Source organism: Bos mutus, chromosome 1 (assembly GCF_027580195.1).
Source record: "Bos mutus isolate GX-2022 chromosome 1, NWIPB_WYAK_1.1, whole genome shotgun sequence".
Classification (NCBI taxonomy): Eukaryota; Metazoa; Chordata; class Mammalia; order Artiodactyla; family Bovidae; genus Bos; species Bos mutus.
The window spans coordinates 68,199,463-68,220,210 of NC_091617.1; the positions used below are offsets into that span (position 1 = coordinate 68,199,463).

General features: G+C 42.2%; 1 protein-coding gene across 10 annotated transcripts in view; it reads left to right on the plus strand.

Annotated features, from left to right (window-relative positions):
• The window catches only part of KALRN (kalirin RhoGEF kinase), a 692,774-nt gene that overhangs the window by 664,469 nt on the left and 7,557 nt on the right, over positions 1-20,748 (plus strand). For 8 of the 10 annotated variants that reach the window (XM_070370301.1, XM_070370325.1, XM_070370311.1 and 5 more), the window contains 6 exons: positions 145-316; positions 1,635-1,756; positions 2,418-2,549; positions 4,050-4,214; positions 6,426-6,504; positions 14,919-15,119. In XM_070370301.1, the coding sequence (XP_070226402.1) occupies positions 145-316; positions 1,635-1,756; positions 2,418-2,549; positions 4,050-4,214; positions 6,426-6,504; positions 14,919-15,119 (871 nt within the window). Of the gene's footprint in view, positions 1-144; positions 317-1,634; positions 1,757-2,417; positions 2,550-4,049; positions 4,215-6,425; positions 6,505-14,918; positions 15,120-20,748 lie in introns of those variants that run through there. The other 2 variants (XM_070370336.1, XM_070370361.1) reach the window with 2 other exon arrangements.

Here is a 20,748-nt window from a genome sequence, read left to right on the forward strand (position 1 = left end):
AAGTGACTCTGTGCTGTTAAGCTGAAGATTATTCGAATCATTACACAGCATGGGTGGGGAATGAGAGGGTTGTATTATAAAATAATTGTTTTGTTCGGTTTCTTCTGAATAATGCAAATGTATGTCATGTTGATTTGACCACAGTGGCGCCAGAATTCCTCGTGCCCTTAGTGGATGTGACCTGCTTGCTTGGGGACACAGTGACTCTGCAGTGCAAAGTCTGTGGGCGGCCAAAGCCCACCATCACTTGGAAGGGTCCCGACCAGAACATCCTTGACACTGACAACAGCTCAGCTACATACACCGTCTCCTCCTGGTAAGCAGCAGCCCCACATCAGCACCGCACCTCCCCACACCTCGGGCAGTACCCAGAAACTAAGTCTGGGATGCATTTCCTGTGCAGGTTACTTAGCCTCTCAGAGAAGAGCTACCCTGGAACCTATTCTAGCACAGACCCTTTGTGGCCCTTGGGATCCTGTGAAACAGTGATATACTCAATTCCTCCATTAAGAACAATCTTCTTAGAAGGAAAAAAAGAATGACTTACTCCGAAGTGTACAATAGAAAACAGAAAATCCAGCCACAAGTATGCTTCCACGCAAAGACTATAAAATCAAACTTGGTTGAACCAAAAGTGAAAGTGTTAGGCACTCAGTCGTGTCCAACTCTTTGCAACCCCATAGACTGTATGTAGCCTACCAGGCTCCTCTGTCCATGGGATTCTCCAGGCAAGAATACTGGAGTGGGTTGCCATTCCCTTCTCCAGGGGATCTTCCTGGTTCAAGGGTTGAACCTGGTTCTCCTGCATTGCAGGCAGATTCTTTACTTCTCAGTCACCAGGGAAGCCCTGCTAATTAAGAACTTTCTTGCACAATGCTGCTTACATAGGACAAGCAGTAACAAGCCCTAGATGCTTAAAAAACATTTATGGAAGAAACAGCTAGGATCAAGACACGTCATCCTTTAGCTTAATGTTTTTGTGTGTGAAATGATATTCCTATCAGAGACTCCATGGCCTGATCCTAAAATATCAGTGGACCCAGGGAGCTTAGGATGAGAGTCAGTGCGTGGCAAGGGTCATGAAGATTACCACGTTATGTTACAACCAGTGAGGAGGGAGTGGGACTGACTGTGACCGCTGGGTTTAACCTTTTCAGAGTAGGTCTTTAATGTCTTGAACCCCTGGCTGGAACTACTGGGAAAGTTATTCAGTGAAGGAATTTGCCTTAAGTCACTCAATTATTTCAAGGGTGCCACATGTAGAATGCGAACTACTTGTGCATTTTCATTCTTTAGTCTTTCCATTTTTTGTACCACTTGTTACTGCTTATGGACTGAAAGTATTTTAGGACCAAATATTTTAGGTAGTAATAATATTGGGGATCAGTATTTGTATAGGACTTTATTTCAAACCATGTTCTAATTCTTATCTCATTTTACTCCTTTACTATCCCTCATTTACAACCAACTTGAGAGATAGGCATGCCAAGAATTTTCTTCCTCTATATGGAATTGGGGAAATAGAGGGCAAGGTGCTCAGTCGGTCCAAAGGACTCCGCTCAGCACACCTTGTACCCTTACTAGTTGATTGTCTCATTACTGGTGTTTGAAGGACATCCTTTTCATGTCCCTAGTGACTCTGGGGAAATCACCCTGAAAATCTGCAATCTGATGCCCCAAGACAGCGGTATCTATACCTGCATAGCAGCAAACGACCATGGTACTGCGTCAACATCTGCTACTGTTAAAGTGCAAGGTACAGTTTCTTTGTTAGTCAAACATTTCTTGTGTTTTAATATTCATGTTTAATTATGGTAAAATACACACAAAATGTACCATCGTCACCAATTTCAAGTGTGCTGTTCAGTAGTGTGAAGTACAGGCACACTGTTGTGTAACCCATCTCCAGAACTCTCTTCACTTCATAAAGCTGAAACTCTGCACCCTTGAAACAAAGTATCTCCACTTCCCCCTCACTCCCCTCAGCCCCTGACAACCACCATTCTACTTTCTATGAGTTTGTGTTAGTCAGACATTTTAACTGGACATTATAAGGGCTCCCTGAGACCTGGGGAAGAAGAGGGGCATTGTGAAAGTTCCAAAACAAGGTTGCAGCAAATGGGAACAGAATGAATCTTTGATAAGAGCTGTCCAGGCCCTACTGTATGCCTCCTACAGCACAGTTCTCTCACTGAGCTTTCTGTCCAGTATGCAGCATTTAATCCAAGGAAGAATTCCGGCAGCAAGATGTGTCTCCCAAGTCTCCCTTAGCCTAGGAAAGGTGTACCACTTGGTGGGCAAGGTAACAGGAAGCATATGAGGTAAAGGTTAGGTCACATGCCCTAGGTGACTTTCAGCCTTGGCATAAATGCCAAGTTCTGCAGAAATGGCATTTGATCTTAATTTCTGTCCCGCAGGTGTTCCAGCGGCCCCTAACCGCCCCATTGCCCAAGAGAGAAGCTGCACTTCCGTGATCCTCCGCTGGCTGCCCCCATCCAGCACGGGAAACTGCACCATTTCCGGTTACACCGTGGAATACAGAGAGGAAGGTGTGCCGCCTCCCCTGCCTCCGCTTCCATCTTCTCTCTCTTAAGGAGGTCCTTCGGAGTCATAACACTGTCTGCTTCCATGCCTTTCATCAGCTGTCCCTTCTCATATCTTCCAACTCAGCACCAAGGCCTCAGGCCAGGCTTCAGCTGCCTTTGATCTCAAACCCCGAGCATGATTTTTTGCCAAAATGATAATGACTCATGGCAGGTGGCAAAGTACCTTCACCTGCTCTTACCTACTTAACAAGCCTGATCACCCAGACAGGGACAATCAGGCCCATTTTACAGATGAGGAGGCTAAAGCTTAAAGAAAGATAAGCATGAAGCTGGGGTTCATAAGAGGCAGAGCTGGCATGAGAACCCAGCTCTCTATTAATAGTTTGCTAATCTGTGATCTTTCTTCCAGAGTAGTAACTAGGAGAGCAAAAGCAATGCTCCACCCCACCTCCCCCCTCCCCATCTATACCCCAGAAGAAACTTAGAGATAACTGTATAAATTTAGAGATCACTTTTTAAATTGTTCCATTTTTAACTTTGTTACATTAACACACTAAGAGTGCATACATATCCTTAGTAGTTAGGAACAACTATTATCAAGAAGAATTCATTGAAATGAGAAGCTGCCAGGTAGCTCTAATTGTTAATAGCACTCTCTGAACCAGGTGATGAATCACACACCTGAATTGAAAGCAACGGTTTTCACCTGGAACCAGAATCCTTTGTTTTACTCTGCTCTCTGCTACTCTTATTTTCACCCTTCTCTCTTCTCTTAAAGACCCTCTGCAGTTATAAAAATATTTGTCCACCTCTTTGTTTAGCTTTTCACTCTGTCTCTCAATTCAGCACAAAGGCATTGATGCTGAGCTGAGAGAAGTCTTTCCAAGCTTGTATTTCCCTTGGCATTCTTCAGGTCATGGTTCATCTTATGAACTAAGTTCTCTCGGGAAAGTTATCTAATCTTTCTGAGCCTCGGTTACTTTATGTGTAAAGTGAGATGAATACTCCCGATCTCACAGGGCTTCTGTGGATTTAAGTGACAACGTGGAAGGAGAGGATTACGGGTAGACTCCTTCCACAGTATCTTACAGGTACTTGGTGCTCATACATGTTCATTTCCATTCTGTTTCCATTTTGAAATGCCTGTTTTCTTTCCCTTTGTTATTAATGTGCCGTATATTTTTCTGGCCTTGTTGAAAATGTGCTGTGTGTTCCTCTGTGAATTTGTCATGCTCTGTCGTTCACTCTCTCACGTGCCCATTTGGAAACGAACAGACTCAACAGGCCAGCTGCTTTACCGCCACTCATGATGTATTCAGGCTCTTAAGAAATCGAACCCAGACCTGCGACAGTTAGCCAACAGGCTTTCAGGGCCCGAGGCAGTGACCACAACTGTCCCTTGAGTGGAATGTGTCATTTTTCCTTTCATTGTTTGCTGAAGGTCTTTGAAACAATGTCCCTCTGGCCTTTTGTCTTTCCCACTCCTCGAAAATTGTGCCCTAGGTTCCCAGGCCTGGCAGCAGTCAGTAGCATCGACCTTGGACACCTACCTTGTCATTGAAGACCTCAGTCCTGGGAGTCCTTATCAGTTCAGAGTCAGTGCCAGTAACCCCTGGGGGATCAGCCTGCCCAGCGAGCCCTCAGAATTCGTGCGACTTCCGGATTACGGTGAGTCCCAGCCACACCCAGCACCCTGGTGGTGGATATAAGATAACTGGCCAACTGTCATACACTCACTGGCCCTGGCAGACCACTGGCCTGCTGGGCCATTGAGCTAGAGGTGACCTGGATTTGCTCGTCGGCTTCTGTCAAGTAGCATTTCAGAGGCCTGATGACGAGTGTTTCCATAAAGTATGGGGCTCAAGTTAGATTGGCCACCCGTGTCTGCCCGAGGCCTACCAGGTCCTGGGCATCTGTGTGTGCTGCCAGGCACCTAGAGGGGCAGGCAGGAGCCATGAGCCCCGTGGGTACTTCTTGTCCCTCTTTTGTGATGGAAACACCAAGCCTCCTCTTCCCTGGGAACCCCTGCCAGCCTAAGTGCGCCTCACAGAATTAGTGACAGCCCCACTCACCAATTTAAAACGGGGAGAGGAAAGCCACCTGCTCGAAGGTTGGAGTTAAAATGAGTATCATTTCTCCACCCCCAGCCCTCCCAGAATGTCTTTTTTCAGGGTGGATACATTTTTATGTAGATACATTGAATGACCAAGATATGCATTTAACTAGCTGCATTTGAGTATTTTACGAACCTGGTTCTTTTTTTGCCCCTCTATGGCACCCCACTCCAGTACTCTTGCCTGGAAAGTCCCATGGACGGAGGAGCCTGGTAGGCCGCAGTCCATGGGGTCTCGAAGAGTCGGACACAACTGAGGAACTTCACTGAGCGACTTCACTTTCACTTTTCCCTTTCATGCATTGGAGAAGGAAATGGCAACCCACTCCAGTGTTCTTGCCTGGAAAACCCCAGGGATGGGGGAGCCTGGTGGGCTGCAGTCCATGTGGTCACGAAGAATCGGACACGACTGAGCGACTTCACTTTCACTTTCCACTTTCATGCATTGGAGAAGGAAATGGCAACCCACTCCAGTGTTCTTGCCTGGAGAATCCCAGGGACGGCAGAGCCTGGTGGGCTGCCATCTATGGGGTCGCACAGAGTCGGACACGACTGAAGCAACTTAGCAGCAGCAGCAGCAGCATTCGTGAATTCACCAAGCCACCTTGGTCCCTGGGACATTTTGTAAGAAATCTCCCAATAGTGAAGTTTGGGACAGTGCAGGACAATGGACTGTATGGGGTAGGGAGAGGAAGTCCCTGAAATTAAAAGACAGTGAACTTGTGTCTTTGGGTCAAGGGCATCCCGGAGTCTCCAGAGGGGCTGTGGACCCTCTAGGGCCCTCTGGTTGCAGTGCCCCCTACCCCCACGGTTAACTCCGGAAATGCTCCCCAGGCCCTCCCCACTGCCAGCCAGGCTCAGCTCTGCTCCCGAAGGGCCTGTGACTCACTGGGAAACCTTGGTCCTGGTTCTTTATTTCCTCAGAACTCTATGTGGGTAAGCCAAGTCCAGCATCAGCCCAGCTGTGTTGTGGGCAGACTGAGATGACCAGGGTCAAAAGAGACGTGCTGCAGCTTGACTGCTGTTCTCAGCTGCCCCCTGAGTCCCACCTGGGATGACCACTGTCTGTTTTGCTTCCTGTTGCGAGCCTTGCTCCCCAGCAGACAACACAAATGTTGTTGTGCATGTTTGTGTGTGTGTGTGTGCGTGCACGCGCGTGTGTGTATATAAATCATTGCCAGGGAATGATTGCTTAACGTATCAAACAAGGTAGTACCACCAAAGATTATGCCAAGTGTATTAATATATTTGGGGTACAGCTAAATCATTCAGTACACCAGATAGGCTCGTTAATGCAGAGAATAAAGGGGTGAGAATGAGCAGGTTTTAGCCTGCTCTGTGCATGTTCCTTTTCTTCTTGGCTTTATAACTCTTCCCCTTTCCTCTCTGCTGGGTCCTTCCTACAGCCCTGATTCTCACTGGCTTTTCCAGGCCTTTCAAAGTGTTTTGGGTTTTTTTCTCCCTTTTAATTTTTGCTACCAGATTTCTATTTGAAAACATCCAGAAGTTACATTTCTGATTGTTCCAAGTTTTCCCTTCATTTATGGAGGTAGTACGGGGAGTCTGACTCTGTCATATCAGTTTCCCCTTGGCTAGTATTTTTTTAGATAACATTTCAGAGAATTGTGGTATTTTCCCACTGAGTTAGATCCCATATTTAGTCATGAGAATTGCTTTGCGGGTGATGTTGGAGCTTTTCTGTTAACCTTTTCGTTCCTCTTGTATGACTTCCTCAATATGATAAATGGATCCTTTCTCTTCCAAAGACGCTGCTGCCGATGGTGCCACCATTTCTTGGAAGGAAAATTTTGATTCAGCTTATACTGAGCTGAATGAAATTGGAAGGTAATGACTCAGTTTTCTGTTCCTTCATTTATGAACACTTAACAACATCACATCATGAAAATGACTTTTTTCTTGTTTTTTGTTTCTTTCACTAAGTGCATTTTCTCCATACTAAGAAAAAACTAGACTATGTGTCTTTTCTATGGTTCTTTTTCTAACTTAAGTTGAAGTTCTCAGCCTTTCTGCTTTTCTAATATAAGAATTTAAGGCTCAGTCTTCTCTTCAGGGTACAATTTAGCTACATCCAGAGTTCTGATTGTGACATTTTCATTGTTCAGCTGTAAGTACTTTATCCTTCAACTATGATTCTTCTCTTTGGCCCAACTGTAGAAATGTTTTTAAAATGTCCAAATGTGTGAGATTTTTTTTTATTATCTTTTTTCTTTTTCTTTTTATTGAAGGGTAATTGCTTTACAGAATTTTGTTGTTTTCTGTCAAACCTCAACATGAATCAGCCATAGGTATACATATACCCCCTCCCTTTTGAAACTCCCTCCCATCTCCCTCCCCATCCCACCCGTCTAGGTTGATTCAGAGCCCCTGTTTGAGTTTCCTGAGCCATACAGCAAATTCCCGTTGGCTATCTTTTTACATATGGTAATGTAAGTTTCCATGTTACTCCCTCCATACATCTCACCCTCTCCTCCCCTCTCCCCATGTCCCTAAGTCTATTCTCTATGTCTGTTTCTCCACTGCTGCCCTGTAAATAAATTCTTCAGTACCATTCTTTTAGATTTGGTATATATGTGTTAGAATACAATATTTATCTTTCTCTTTCTGACTCACTTCAGTCTGTATAATAGGCTCTAGGTTCATCCACCTCATCAGAACTGACTCAAATGCATTCCTTTTTGTGGCTGAGTAATATTCCACTGTGTGTATGTACCACTACTTCTGTATCCATTCATCTGTCGATGGACCTCTAGGTTGCTTCCATGTTCTAGCTACTGTAAATAGTGCTGCAGTATACGATGGGACATATGTGTCTTTTTGGTTTCCTCAAGGTATATGCCTAGGACTAGGATTTCTGGGTCCTACGGTGATTTTATTCCCAGTTTTTTAAGGACTCTCCATACTGTCTTCCATAGTGGCTGTATCAATTTACATCTCCAGCATTGTCTGTAGGTTGTTTGATGAGGGCCATTCTGATCAGTGTGAGGTGATATCTCGTTGTAGTTTTGATTTGCATTTCTCTAATAATGAATGATGTTGAGCATCTTTTCATGTGTTTGTTAGCCACCTGTATGTCTTCTTTGGAGAAATGTCTGTTGAGGTCTTTTTCCCACTTTTTGATTGGGTTGTTTGTTTTTCTGGCATTGAGTTGTATCAGCTACTTGTATATTTTGGAAATTAATCCTTTGTCAGTTGTTTCATTTGCTATTATTTCCCCCCATTCTGAGGGTTGTCTTTTCAACTTGCTTATAGTTTCCTTTGCTGCACAAAAGCTTTTAAGTTTAATCCCATCCTAGGAGATCAGCCCTGGGATTTCTTTGGAAAGAATGATGCTAAAGCTGAAATCCCAGTACTTTGACCACCTCATGCAAAGAGTTGACTCATTGGAAAAGACTCTGATGCTGGGAGGGATTGGGGGCAGGAGGAGAAGGGGACGACAGAGGACGAGATGGCTGGATGGCATCACTGACTCGATGGACATGAGTCTGGGTGAACTCTGGGAGTTGGTGATGGACAGGGAGGCCTGGCGTGCTGCGATTCATGGGGTCGCAAAGAGTCGGACATGACTGAGCGACTGAACTGAACTGAACTGAACATCCTACTTGTTTACTTTTGTTTTTATTTCCATTACTCTAGGAGGTGGGTCATAGAGGATCTTGCTTTGATTTATGTCATCAAGTATTCTGCCTATGTTTTCCTCTAAGAGTTTTATAGTTTCTGGTCTTACATTTAGGTCTTTAATCCATTTTGAGTTTGTCTTTGTGTATGGTGTTAGGAAGTGTTCTAATTTCATTCTTTTACATGTAGCTGTCCAGTTTTCCCAGCACCATTTATTGAAGAGGCTGTCTTTGACCCACTGTATATTCTTGCCTCCTTTGTCAAAAATAAGGTCCCCATAGGTGCATGGGTTTGTTTCTGGGTTTTCTATCTTGTTCCATTGGTCTATATTTCTGTTTTTGTGCCTGTATCATACTGTCTTGATGTCTGTAGCTTTGTAGTATAATCTGAAGTCAGGAAGGTTGATTCCTCCAGCTCCATTCTTCTTTCTCAAGACTGTTTTGGCCATTCTGGGTCTTTTGTGTTTCCATATGAATTGTGAAACTTTTTGTTTTAGTTCTGTGAAAAACGCCATTGGTAATTTGATAGGGATAGCACTGAATCTGTAGATTGCATTTGGTAGTATAGTCATTTTCACAATATTGATTCTCCCTACCCAGGAACATGGAATATCTCTCCATCTGTTTATGTCTTTCATTAGTGTCTTATAATTTTCTGTGTACAGTTCTTTTGTCTCCTTATGTAGGTTTATTCCTAGATATTTAATTCTTTTTGTTGCATTGGTGAATGGGATTGATTCCTTAATTTCTCTTTCTGAATTTTCATTGTTAATGTATATAAATGCAAGTGATTTCTGTGTATTGATTTTGTATCCTACAACTTTGCTAAATTCACTGATTAGCTTTAGTAATTTTCTGATACTGTCTTTAGGGTTTTCTATATACAGTACCATGTCAATCTGCAAACAGGGAGAGCTTTACTTCTTCTTTTCCGATCTGGATTCCTTTTATTTCTTTTTTTTCTCTGATTGCTCTAGCTAGGACTTCCACAACTATGTTGAATAACAGTGGTGAAAGTGGACACCCTTGTCTTGTTCCTGATCTTAGGGGGAATGCTTTCAGTTTTTGACCATTGAGAATAATGTTTGCTGTAGGCTTATCATATATGGCCTTTTCTATGTTGAGGTAGGTTCCTTCTATGCCCATATTTTGAAGAGTTTTAAGAATAAATGGGTGCTGAATTTTGTCAAAGGCTTTTTCTGCATTTATTGAGATTATTGTATGATTTTTGTCTTTCAGTTTGTTAATATGGTGTATCACATTGATTGATTTGTGTATATTGAAAAATCCTTGCATTCCTGGAATAAACCCAACTTGATTATGTGTATGAGGTTTTTGATGTGTTGCTGAATTCTGTTTGCTAAAATTCTGTTGAAGATTTTTGCATCTATATTCATCAGTGATATTGTCCTATAGTTTTCTTTTTGTGTGTTGTTTTGACTGGTTTTGGTATCATGGTGATGGCCTCATCAAATGAGTTTAGAAGTGTTCCTTCCTCTGCAATTTTTTGAAAGAGTTTTCAAAGGATAGGCATTAGCTGTTCTCTACATGTTTGATGGAATTCCCTTGTGAAGCCATCTGGTCCTGGGCTTTTGTTTTTTGGGAGGTTTTTAATCACAGTTTCAATTTCAGTGCTTGTAATTGTGTTGTTCATAATGTCTATATCTTTCTGGTTCAGTCTTGGAAGATTGAACTTTTCTAAAAATCTGTCCATTTAAAAAAGTATCTTCTTACTACTGATTTCTAATTTAATTACCATGTGGTTAAAGAATTTGGTCTATGTGATATTGATTCCCTGATTTTTGTTGGGACTTGCTTTATGAGTAGTATATGGTCAATTTTCATAAGAAGTTCCATGTCTTCCTTAGAAGAATGTATAATCACTAATTGTTGGGTTCAAGTGTCTCTCTCTTTTTCTCTCTCCCCTTTAGTTAGAAAAATGTGTTCTCAAAAATGAAAAGGATAAAAATATGACTTTTAACAGAATAGTGAAAAATAGTGTATCGCATGTCTCACAAAATAGTTGATGATAAGGAAAAAAAGGGGTTCATGCTTGTGATATATTGGTCTCCAGGTGGTCTAAGTGAGAGAATGTGAGTAGGTCTTGCAAGTCACCCACCTCCTGTGATGTGTAAATAAGAGAGCACCCACTAGCAATGGGCCATTGGTATCATCTCCATCTCTAATTGACATTTCTCAAGGAAGCATAAAATTTCCTAAGTGGTTGTGGCAGAGGTTGTGGAGAGAGCAAAAATGTTCATTATTCTTATTTTCCTAGGCAGGAGTCACAGTGTAATTCACTGCCTTTTGTTACAGCTCCTTTCATCAAAACCCAGCTTTAGCTCTACTTCCTGATCTTCTTCACATAGGTAGCCAAACAGAAAAACGGGGGAGAGCCAGTGGAAATCTACATGGTAATGAATGATGATGATGCTTATTGAGTAATATAGTCCTCTGGATACTATGCAGATATTATACAAAAGTTATTTAATCTAATCCTTACAACACCATGAGGTAGTGTTTGAGTAGATTTACAATAAAAGAAACTCAGGCTCAGAAGGTTAAGTAACTTTTTCAAGATCCCACAACTAGTAAGTATACAGCCAGGATTCAAACCTTGGGTACCTGACTTTAAGCCTGTATTTTTTTTACTAATATATGTTGTTTCTCATCACAGTAATTTTTGTCAAAAATAAATTTTGGTAATTGAAATCTAGTTTGCTCCATGATACTGAACTTTGTGAAGCTTATATATGACCCCCAGGGCTTCATGGTGAATCAGCAGTAAAGAATCTGCCTGCAATGCAGGAGAACCAGGTTCAGTCCCTGGGTTGGGAAGATCCTCTGGAGAAGGAAATGGCAACCCACTCCAGTATTCTTGCCTGGAGAATCCCATGGACAGAGGAGCCCAGTGGGCTACAGTCCATGGGATTGCAAGAGTCAGACACGACTTAGTGACTAAAACACTACCACACTGTGAGCCCCAATAATAAGCAGATCAAATCCCCATCTGGTTCTAAATGAAACTGGCTCAGTCCCCTGGATGTACCAGTTAAGTCCTCCCCGAAGCCTGTATTTGCTGTTGATAGTCATAGGCGAAGGCACGTTTTTTATCTCCAATAACCTGAAGATTTTCCTCTCTCCCAAGATAGTCTTCATATTTTTAGAAGATCCTTTAAAATGCTGTTATGTTAACAGAATGGAAATAAGACATGTAGATACTTACATAAGACACAAAATATATCTGTGCCACTGTGCCAGGGTCATATATGTGAGTCAGCTTTCTCCATCACACATAAACCTAGAATTCTGGGTCTATATGGCTATCTTGTTAGAAATGGCTCTTCAGTAATTATTACAAAAAAGAAATATCTTCACTCCTATAGCTCATTCATAGAAGTAAAGAGCACTTGAGCATAGCATACTTAACCAGAAATAAACTATACAGGCACCACTGCAGCTTAAAGAAGCCGAAGAGTTATCCCCTGGGAATGCTACCTGGTTACAGGATCCAAAAAGGCAGCAGTATAGCCATAGAGTTGGACTATAAAGAAAGCTGAGCACCAAAGAATTGATGCTTTTGAACTGTGCTGTTGGAAAGGACTCTTGAGAGTCCCTTGGACTGCAAGGAGATCAAACCAGTCCATCCTAAAAGAGATGAGTCCTGAATATTCATTGGAAGGACTGATGCTGAAGCTGAAACTCCTATATTTTGGCCACCTGATGCGAAGAACTGACTCATTTGAAAAGACCCTGATGCTGGGAAAGTTTGAAGGCAGGAGGAGAAGGGGATGACAGAGGATGAGATGGTTGGATGGCATCACCAACACAGGACCCTTATGAGAATATATAAATGCTAGATACCGAGGACCCCTGTTCCCTTACCAAACAGGCTTTCAGAGGTGGAAAAGCAAGGCTTCACATTCTTGCCAGAAAGTTGGAGGATCTTTCTCTGCAAAATTTGACCAACTCAAGAGGAAAGATTTAAAGATACTGACTTTGAAGTTTCCCCCAGCTGAACAGTCCATGCAGTTCACCATACAGTGAGAGTCAAGTTGACAGACTCCATCCACAAACTCAGAGCTTCCAAACAACTTCCTAGTCCCCAGTTGTTAACATGAACCAATTGATGATGCTGGCCAAGATGGAGTAAGGGCATTGTGGCCTTTTCTCTCACTGACTACACTAGCATCTCTGGATGAAACACAAACAGCAACTCTCTGAGCTTCCTGAAAAGTTAACGACAGGGAGATTGGGGAGGGAGGGTAACACCTGAAAAAGACATGGACAGTGGCAGTGAGTTTTCTGGGCTTTGAGGTTTTTTTCTCTCTTTGATCTCCTAGCTTTGACCCAAGGGTGGGCCAAATCAGGGAACTGTCCCGCATCCCCAGAGAGCAAACTCTCTGAGAGAAACCCGTCTTTATGGCCAAAAAACAGGAAGAGAGCAATGAGATCCCTATTTTCACCTTTTTCTTCTTTCTTTTACTCCTTTACCCGCAAGGGTATTCATGTGAAAGTATATGATGATGCAGAGGCTAAAATTCTGATGGAATCCAATATTTCTGGCCAGCAGAACTATAGAAAGGGTCGTTGAGCTAAAGAATGTAAGAGAAATCTCAATGAAAAGACAATTAAATATTTTTATAAGAATCATGCAAAGGGTTAGGAATAATAATGCTATGGGCATTAACAGTTAACATCATCATTCACACTAGAAGTTAGAAGGCAACAGAATAATTCCTTCAAATTTTTTCAACCTAGAATTATACCCAGCTAACCTAACAATTATAAATGTAGAATAAGCATTTTAGATATGTAAATATCAAACAACTTATTTCCCATACACTCTTTGTCAGAAATTATTAAAGAATGCATTTTACTACAAACATGAAAAATTGTCTTACTTTACTAGAGGTTCAACTGTGACCGCACTTCACATAGTTGCAATAATGGAAAAACTGAATATTGATTACAATATAATTCTCTTGGAAGGACAGGGAATGGGAAAAGTGGTTATGCAGTAGAGACAAAGGAAGGAAAGAGGCTAAAATCTCATCTTCCATAGCGGGATGTCAACAGATAATAACTAAAACTGAAAAATCAAGAAGTAATCATACAAAACATACTATACTTACTGCCATAGAAGAAAATATCTGAAAAATCAGCAAAATACATTAAACTGCTTCTACGGGAAGAAAAATGGTGATGAATGGAGAATGAGACATTACTGATTTTGATGACAAACTTTGCTAAAGCTAATGACTTTTTAAACCATAAGGATGCATAACATTGATAAACACAAAATATATTTTAAAAATTAAGGTAGCAATACCGTGACATAACCACCAATTCAGATCTCTCTTCAGCAATCAGTTGTTTTCCTGCATTTAAAGTCCTCTGGAAGGAGTGACCTATAGGAAACAAAGAAGAGAGAGTGCTGTTAAAACCCAGGATGGCAACTTATTACTTGATAATGTAAAATAGAACTGCCAGTTTGGCCAATACTTGTTCACTATGCCAAGATTGATGTCTGGCATGTAATAGGCATTCAATTAATACTTGTCTAATACTTACTTTGTTAATTAGGGCCTTCTCTTCTTTGGGGAAAATTTATAGTGAAAAAAGTTATTATCAGGAAGTTGCTTAGTGAACACAGAGCCAGGTCAAGGAGTCAACTGGACAAGCTTAGTGGTACCCATGATATCTGATGCATTCATTTCTGCTAGATGAGTGGACTGCCCTAGGACTTCTCACTCCCCTACTCTTGGGTTAGGGCCCCTCATGGACAGATTCTGAATGTTGCTGCCTTGTCACCTCTTCAGCCCTCCCTCTCTCTCCTTCTCTGCCAACCAGTTTCTCCTTCTGTATTACTTTCTTACCACCTTCCATAGGCCTATAGGTGAGTCTGGGAATCAGTCTGTCTAATTTAGGTGTAGTTAATTTTGTTAGATGTGAAAATGGAGTGGTGGTGATATATTTTTAAATGTCCTTGTCAAACTAGAGATGCAAACTTAATATTTATTCTAGAAATAACATACACTTAAAACACTCCAGAAAAAACAAAACAAAACAAAAAAAAATGGGCAGGAGATAGGTAAAGGGTAGATGAAAGTTTGGCAAAATGTTGATAATTGTTGATACCGGCTGCTGGGTACATAGAAGATCTGTTATACTCTTCTCTCTACTTTTGTGTATATAGGAAATTTTCTGTAACAAAAGGATAAGAAATATAAAATAAGATGAAAAAAAATTGCCTCTTTAGAAAATGTTTTGAAATTATCATAGAGCAGAATTCCTCCTTATTTGATATTCTTACTGTTGTATTTTATAGAAATATACTCTGTTCAGGAAACTGAACTTGTAGTTGATGTTCATTGACTAAAAATGTTATTTAGTTTTTTGCAACTTGGAGAACCCTCAAATGCTAAGAAAGGAAAGATAATATTATAGTTAACAATTCTGAATGATAATGTTATAGTTAAAAATGCAAAAAAGGTAGATTTCTATAATAATAAAATGTTACTGTCTAACCACTTCAGATAAAACTTCTCGCATCCTTGAATAAAATGATACCTAGTTGATTGAGGAATCTTGGCAAAACACTTTCTCCCTTTTGTTTTCCAGAGGCCGGTTCTCCATAGTAAAGAAGTGCATTCACAAAGCTACTCGCAAAGATGTCGCTGTGAAATTTGTTAGCAAAAAAATGAAGAAAAAAGAGCAGGCTGCCCACGAGGCTGCCCTGCTTCAACACCTGCAGCACCCCCAATACATCACTCTCCATGACACCTATGAGTCCCCCACTTCCTACATCCTCATTTTGGAACTGTAAGTACCAGTATCGTCTCTTGAACGCAGTCCCCAGCTGTTTGGCTTCTTTCTTGCTCACAATGGAAATGGCAGTTACATTTCATATAATGCCTCTAGCTTACAAAGTGTTGTATGTAACATGCACTCTCCCCTCCATTGTATAAAAATGTGATTCCCATTTTATAGATCAGAAAATCAGAGATAAGGAAGTTCATTAAAAGTAGCTCCTTAAAACTAGGAAATGGAGAAGCTGGGACTTGAACACACATCTGTCTCACTCCAGTTTTCATCTTCTTTCTCTTATGGGCTTTCGGGCAGGGCAGGAGTTTAGGAAAAGCTTATTGGCAATGGGCTCATTGACAGGGGTGAAAATGAATTGAAAGAGAGGAGTCTGTGCATCTATCTACTGCTATCAGTTCAGTTCAATTGCTCAGTCGTGTCCGACGCTTTGCGACCCCATGAATCGCAGCACGCCAGGCCTCCCTGTCCATCCCCAACTCCCGGAGTTCACTCAGACTCATGTCCATTGAGTCAGTGATGCCATCCAGCCATCTCATCCTCTGTTGTCCCCTTCTCCTCCTGCCTCCAATCCCTCCCAGCATCAGGGTCTTTTCCAATGAGTCAACTCTTCGCATGAGGTGGCCAAAGTATTGGAGTTTCAGCTTTAGCATCAGTCCTTCCAAAGAAATCCCAGGGCTGATCTCCTTCAGAATGGACTGGTTTGATCTCCTTGCAGTCCAAGGGACTCTCAAGAGTCTTCTCCAACACCACAGTTCAAAAGCATCAATTCTTCAGTGCTCAGCCTTCTTCACAGTCCAACTCTCACATCCATACATGACCACTGGAAAACCAAAGCCTTGACTAGACGGATCTTTGTTGGCAAAGTAATGTCTCTGCCTTTGAATATGCTATCTAGGTGGGTCATAACTTTCCTTCCAAGGAATAAGTATCTTTTAATTTCATGGCTGCAATCACCATCTGCAGTGATTTTGGAGCCCAGAAAAATAAAGTCTGACACTGTTTCCACTGTTTCCCATGAAGTGATGGGACCAGATGCCATGATCTTAGTTTTCTGAATATTGAGCTTTAAGCCAACTTTTTCACTCTCCTCTTTCACTTTCATCAAGAGGCTTTTTAGTTCCTCTTCACTTTCTGCCATAAGGGTAGTGTCATCTGCATATCTGAGGTTATTGATATTTCTCCCGGCAACCTTGATTCCGGCTTGTGCTTCTTCCAGCCCAGCGTTTCTCATGATGTACTCTGCATAGAAGTTAAATAAGAAGGGTGACAGTATACAGCCTTGACATACTCCTTTGCCTATTTGGAAGCAGTCTGTTGTTCCATGTCGAGTTCTGTTGCTTCCTGACCTGCATATAGGTTTCTCAAGAGGCAGGTCAGGCGGTCTTGTATTCCCATCTCTTTCAGAATTTTCCACAGTTTATTGTGATCCACATAGTCAAAGGCTTTGGCATAGTCAATAAAGCAGAAATAGATGTTTTTCTGGAACTCTCTCGCTTTTTCCATGATCCAGCGGATGTTGACAATTTGATCTCTGGTTCCTCTGCCTTTTCTACAACCAGCTTGAACATCTGGAAGTTCTCGGTTCACATATTGCTTGAAGCCTGGCTTGGAGAATTTTGAGCATTACTTTACTAGCGTGTGAGATGAGTGCAATTGTGCAGTAGTTTGAGCATTCTTTGGCATTGCCTTTCTTTGGGATTGGAATGAAAACTGACCTTTTCCAGTCCTGTGGCCACTGCTGAGTTTTCCAAATTTGCTGGCATATTGAGTGCAGCACTTTCACAGCATCATCTTTCAGGATTTGAAATAGCTCAACTGGAATTCTGTCACCTCCACTAGCTTTGTTCATAGTGATGCTTTCTAAGGCCCACTTGACTTCACATTCCAAGCTGTCTGGCTCTAGGTGAGTGATCACACCATCGTGATTATCTGGGTCATGAAGATCTTTTTTGTACAGTTCTTCTGTGTATTCTTGCCACCTCTTCTTAATATCTTCTGCTTCTGTTAGGTCCATTCTGTGTCTGTCCTTTATCGAGCCCATCTTTGCATGAAATGTTCCCTTGGTATCTCTAATTTTCTTGAAGAGATCCCTAGTCTTTCCCATTCTGTTGTTTTCCTCTATTTCTTTGCATTGATCGCTGAGGAAGGCTTTCTTATCTCTCCTTGCTATTCTTTGGAACTCTGCATTCAGATGCTTATATCTTTCCTTTTCTCCTTTGCTTTTTGCTTCTCTTCTTTTCACAGCTATTTGTAAACCCTCCCCAGACAGCCATTGTGCTTTTTTGCATTTCTTTTCCATGGGGATGGTCTTGATCCCTGTCTCCTGTACAATGTCACAAACCTCCGTCCATAGTTCATCAGGCACTGTATCTATCAGATCTAGTCCCTTAAATCTATTTCTCACTTCTACTGTATAATCATAAGGGATTTGATTTAGGTCATACCTGAATGGTCTAGTGGTTTTCCCTACTTTCTTCAATTTAAGTCTGAATTTGGCAATAAGGAGCTCATGATCTGAGCCACAGTCAGCTCCCGGTCTTGTTTTTGTTGACTGTATAGAGCTTCTCCATCTTTGGCTGCAAAGAATATAATCAGTCTGATTTCGGTGTTGACCATCTGGTGATGTCCATGTGTAGAGTCTTCTCTTGTGTTGTTGGAAGAGGGTGTTTGCTATGAGCAGTGCGTTCTCTTGGCAAAACTCTATTAGCCTTTGCCCTGCTTCATTCTGTACTCCAAGGCCAAATTTGCCTGTTACTCCAGGTGTTTCTTGACTTCCTACTTTTGCATTCCAGTCCCCCATAATGAAAAGGACATCTTTTTGGGGTGTTAGTTCTAAAAGGTCTTGTACATCTTCATAGAACTGTTCAACTTCAGCTTCTTCAGTATTACTGGTTGGGGCATAGACTTGGATTACCATGATACTGAATGGTTTGCCTTGGAAGCAAACAGAGATCATTCTGTCATTTTTGAGACTGCATCCAAGTACTGCATTTCAGACTCTGTTGTTGACCATGATGGCTACTCCATTTCTTCTAAGGGATTCCTGCCCACAGTAGTAGATATAATGGTCATCTGAGTTAAATTCACCCATTCCAGTCCATTTTAGTTCTCTGATTCCTAGAATGTTGACGTTCACTCTTGCCATCTCCTGTTTGACCACTTCCAATTTGCCTTGATTCATGGACCTGACATTCCAGGTTCCTATGCAATGTTGCTCTTAACAGCATTGGACCTTGCTTCTATCACCAGTCACATCCACAACTGGGTGTTGTTTTTGCTTTGGCTCCATCCCTTCATTCTTTCTGGAGTTATTTCTCCACTGATCTCCAGTAGCATATTGGGCACCTACTGACCTGGGCAGTTCCTCTTTCAGTATCCTATCATTTTGCCTTTTCGTACTGTTCATGGGGTTCTCAAGGCAAGAATACTGAAGTGGTTTGCCATTCCCTTCTCCAGTGGACCACATTCTGTCAGACCTCTCCACCATGACCTGTCCGTCCTGGGTGGCCCCACACAGCATGGCTTAGTTTCATTGAGTTAGACAAGGCTATGGTCCATGTGATCAGATTGGCTAGTTTTCTGTTATTATGGTTTCAGTATGTCTGCCCTCTGATGCCTTCTCGCAACATCTACCGTCTTTTTGGGTTTCTCTTACCTTGGTCGTGGGGTATCTCTTCACGGCTGCTCCAGCAAAGCGCAGCCCTGCTGCTTACCTTGGACGAGGGGTATCTCCTCAGGGCTGCCCCTCCTGATCTTGAACGTGGAGTAGCTCCTCTAGGTCCTCCTGCACCTGTGCAGCTGCCACTCCTTGGACATGGGGTTGCCCCTCTCATCTACTGCTATAGCATCCCCAATCTACCCCCAAGAAAGTCCTTTCAGGGTAGAATCTTACTTTCAAAACCTTCCACTCATTCCAGACTTCCTCTCATTCCAGACCTTCAAAAACTTCCACTCATTCCAGTATGTATCCCTGTATACTTTGGGCTACATACTGGGTCCTAGAAGGGAGCAATAAGGTCACATCCTTCCCACTCCTTCCCCAAGCTAAGAACAGAGATCATGCCCTGTTGTTTAGAGAAATCTTACAGAGACCCAAGAGGACAGTCTTTTCAGAAGTATGGGTCCCTCATAGAAATGTTGTCTGGTTGGTGTGATGAGGCCCTGGGTCTGGAGAGAAGACAGACATTTATACTGGAGACTAGTACTGTGTATGGCTCCACATGTACTTGTCTTCAGTAGAGAAGCACCTCCATTTACAGCTTTCAACTGTGATTTAGGCCTCTGAGCCTGTCAAGGAAAGCAGGAGAAGAAAACAAGCTGGTGGGAAGGAACAAGCTAGAGAAGAGAATGGGAACTTGGTGGGAGGATGTCAGCTGTGCTCAAAAGTAGCTTCTGATTCTGGCTCAGGTTCCTCTGCCTGGGCCTCTCCCGGGGATGGTCCTCAATGGCCCAGTGCACGTTAGAGAACAGCCGCCTGACATCTGGTCACTCCCTGCTAAAGAGGGCACAGGGTACCTGAAGATAGTTGCCATTCGTTGCTTTCTTACTATTGCTACCAGTTATGCTTTAATGCCTCATTGTCTCACTTGATCCATCAACAGTCCTCATAGATGAAATAGGGATTGTTACTGTTGTTACTCTCACTTTAAAGATGAAGAAAGCAAAACAGAGAGTAAATTACTTGTTCCAAGCCCCCGGCCTGTCTGTGGCAGAACCAGCATTCAAGTCTAGGTTTGGCTGGCTCCTCGTAGCAGGCTCTCAGGCATAGTTTTTAAAGTTGGATAGTTGCCCAGGAGGAGTAGGATTCAAGAAGGGATCGTGAATGTCAAGGTCAAATTTTGCCTACTGGCTACTTTTCCCCAACTAAAAGCTGACAAAGGAAAAGCAATTTGCAAAACACATGTGAGGCTCCTTGAAGCCACCAGATTCCAGTTATTCAGATAGTTGCAAGATCTCTCTCTGTCTCCTCCCTTTCTCTATTTTGCAATCTAACCTCTCTTAAAGGAGAAGGCAATGGCACCCCACTCCAGTACTCTTGCCTGGAAAATCCCATGGATGAAGGAGCCTGGTAGGTTACAGTCTATGGGGTCGCTAAGAGTCGGGCACGACTGAGCGACTTCACTCTCACTTTTCACTTTCCTACATTGGAGAAGGAAATGGCAACCCACTCCAGTGTTCTTGCCTGGAGAATCCCAGGGATGGGGAAGCCTGGTGGGCTGCCGTCTATGGGGTCGCACAGAGTCAGACACAATTGAGCGATTGAAGCGACTTAGCAGCAGTAGCAGCAGCAACCTCTCTTAAAGGGATGTCAGACTTTTCTTGTGAGCAATTTCAATGGACAGAGTCTGCAGAGCTATAGTCCATAGCATTGTAGAGTTGGACACAACTGAAGTAACTTAGCAAGCATTCACAATGTGTCTTTTTTTTTTTTTTTTGTCATAATACATGTATTTTTATTTTTATTTTTTTAATTTTATTTTATTTTTAAACTTTACATAATTGTATTAGTTCTTAAGATTATACAGATTTATTTCCTGAAGCATGCATCTCTCTCTTATCTGTCCATCTATTTCTATCTCCTCCATATCTATTTATCTATCTATCTTTTTAATGTAAGTTCTGAACA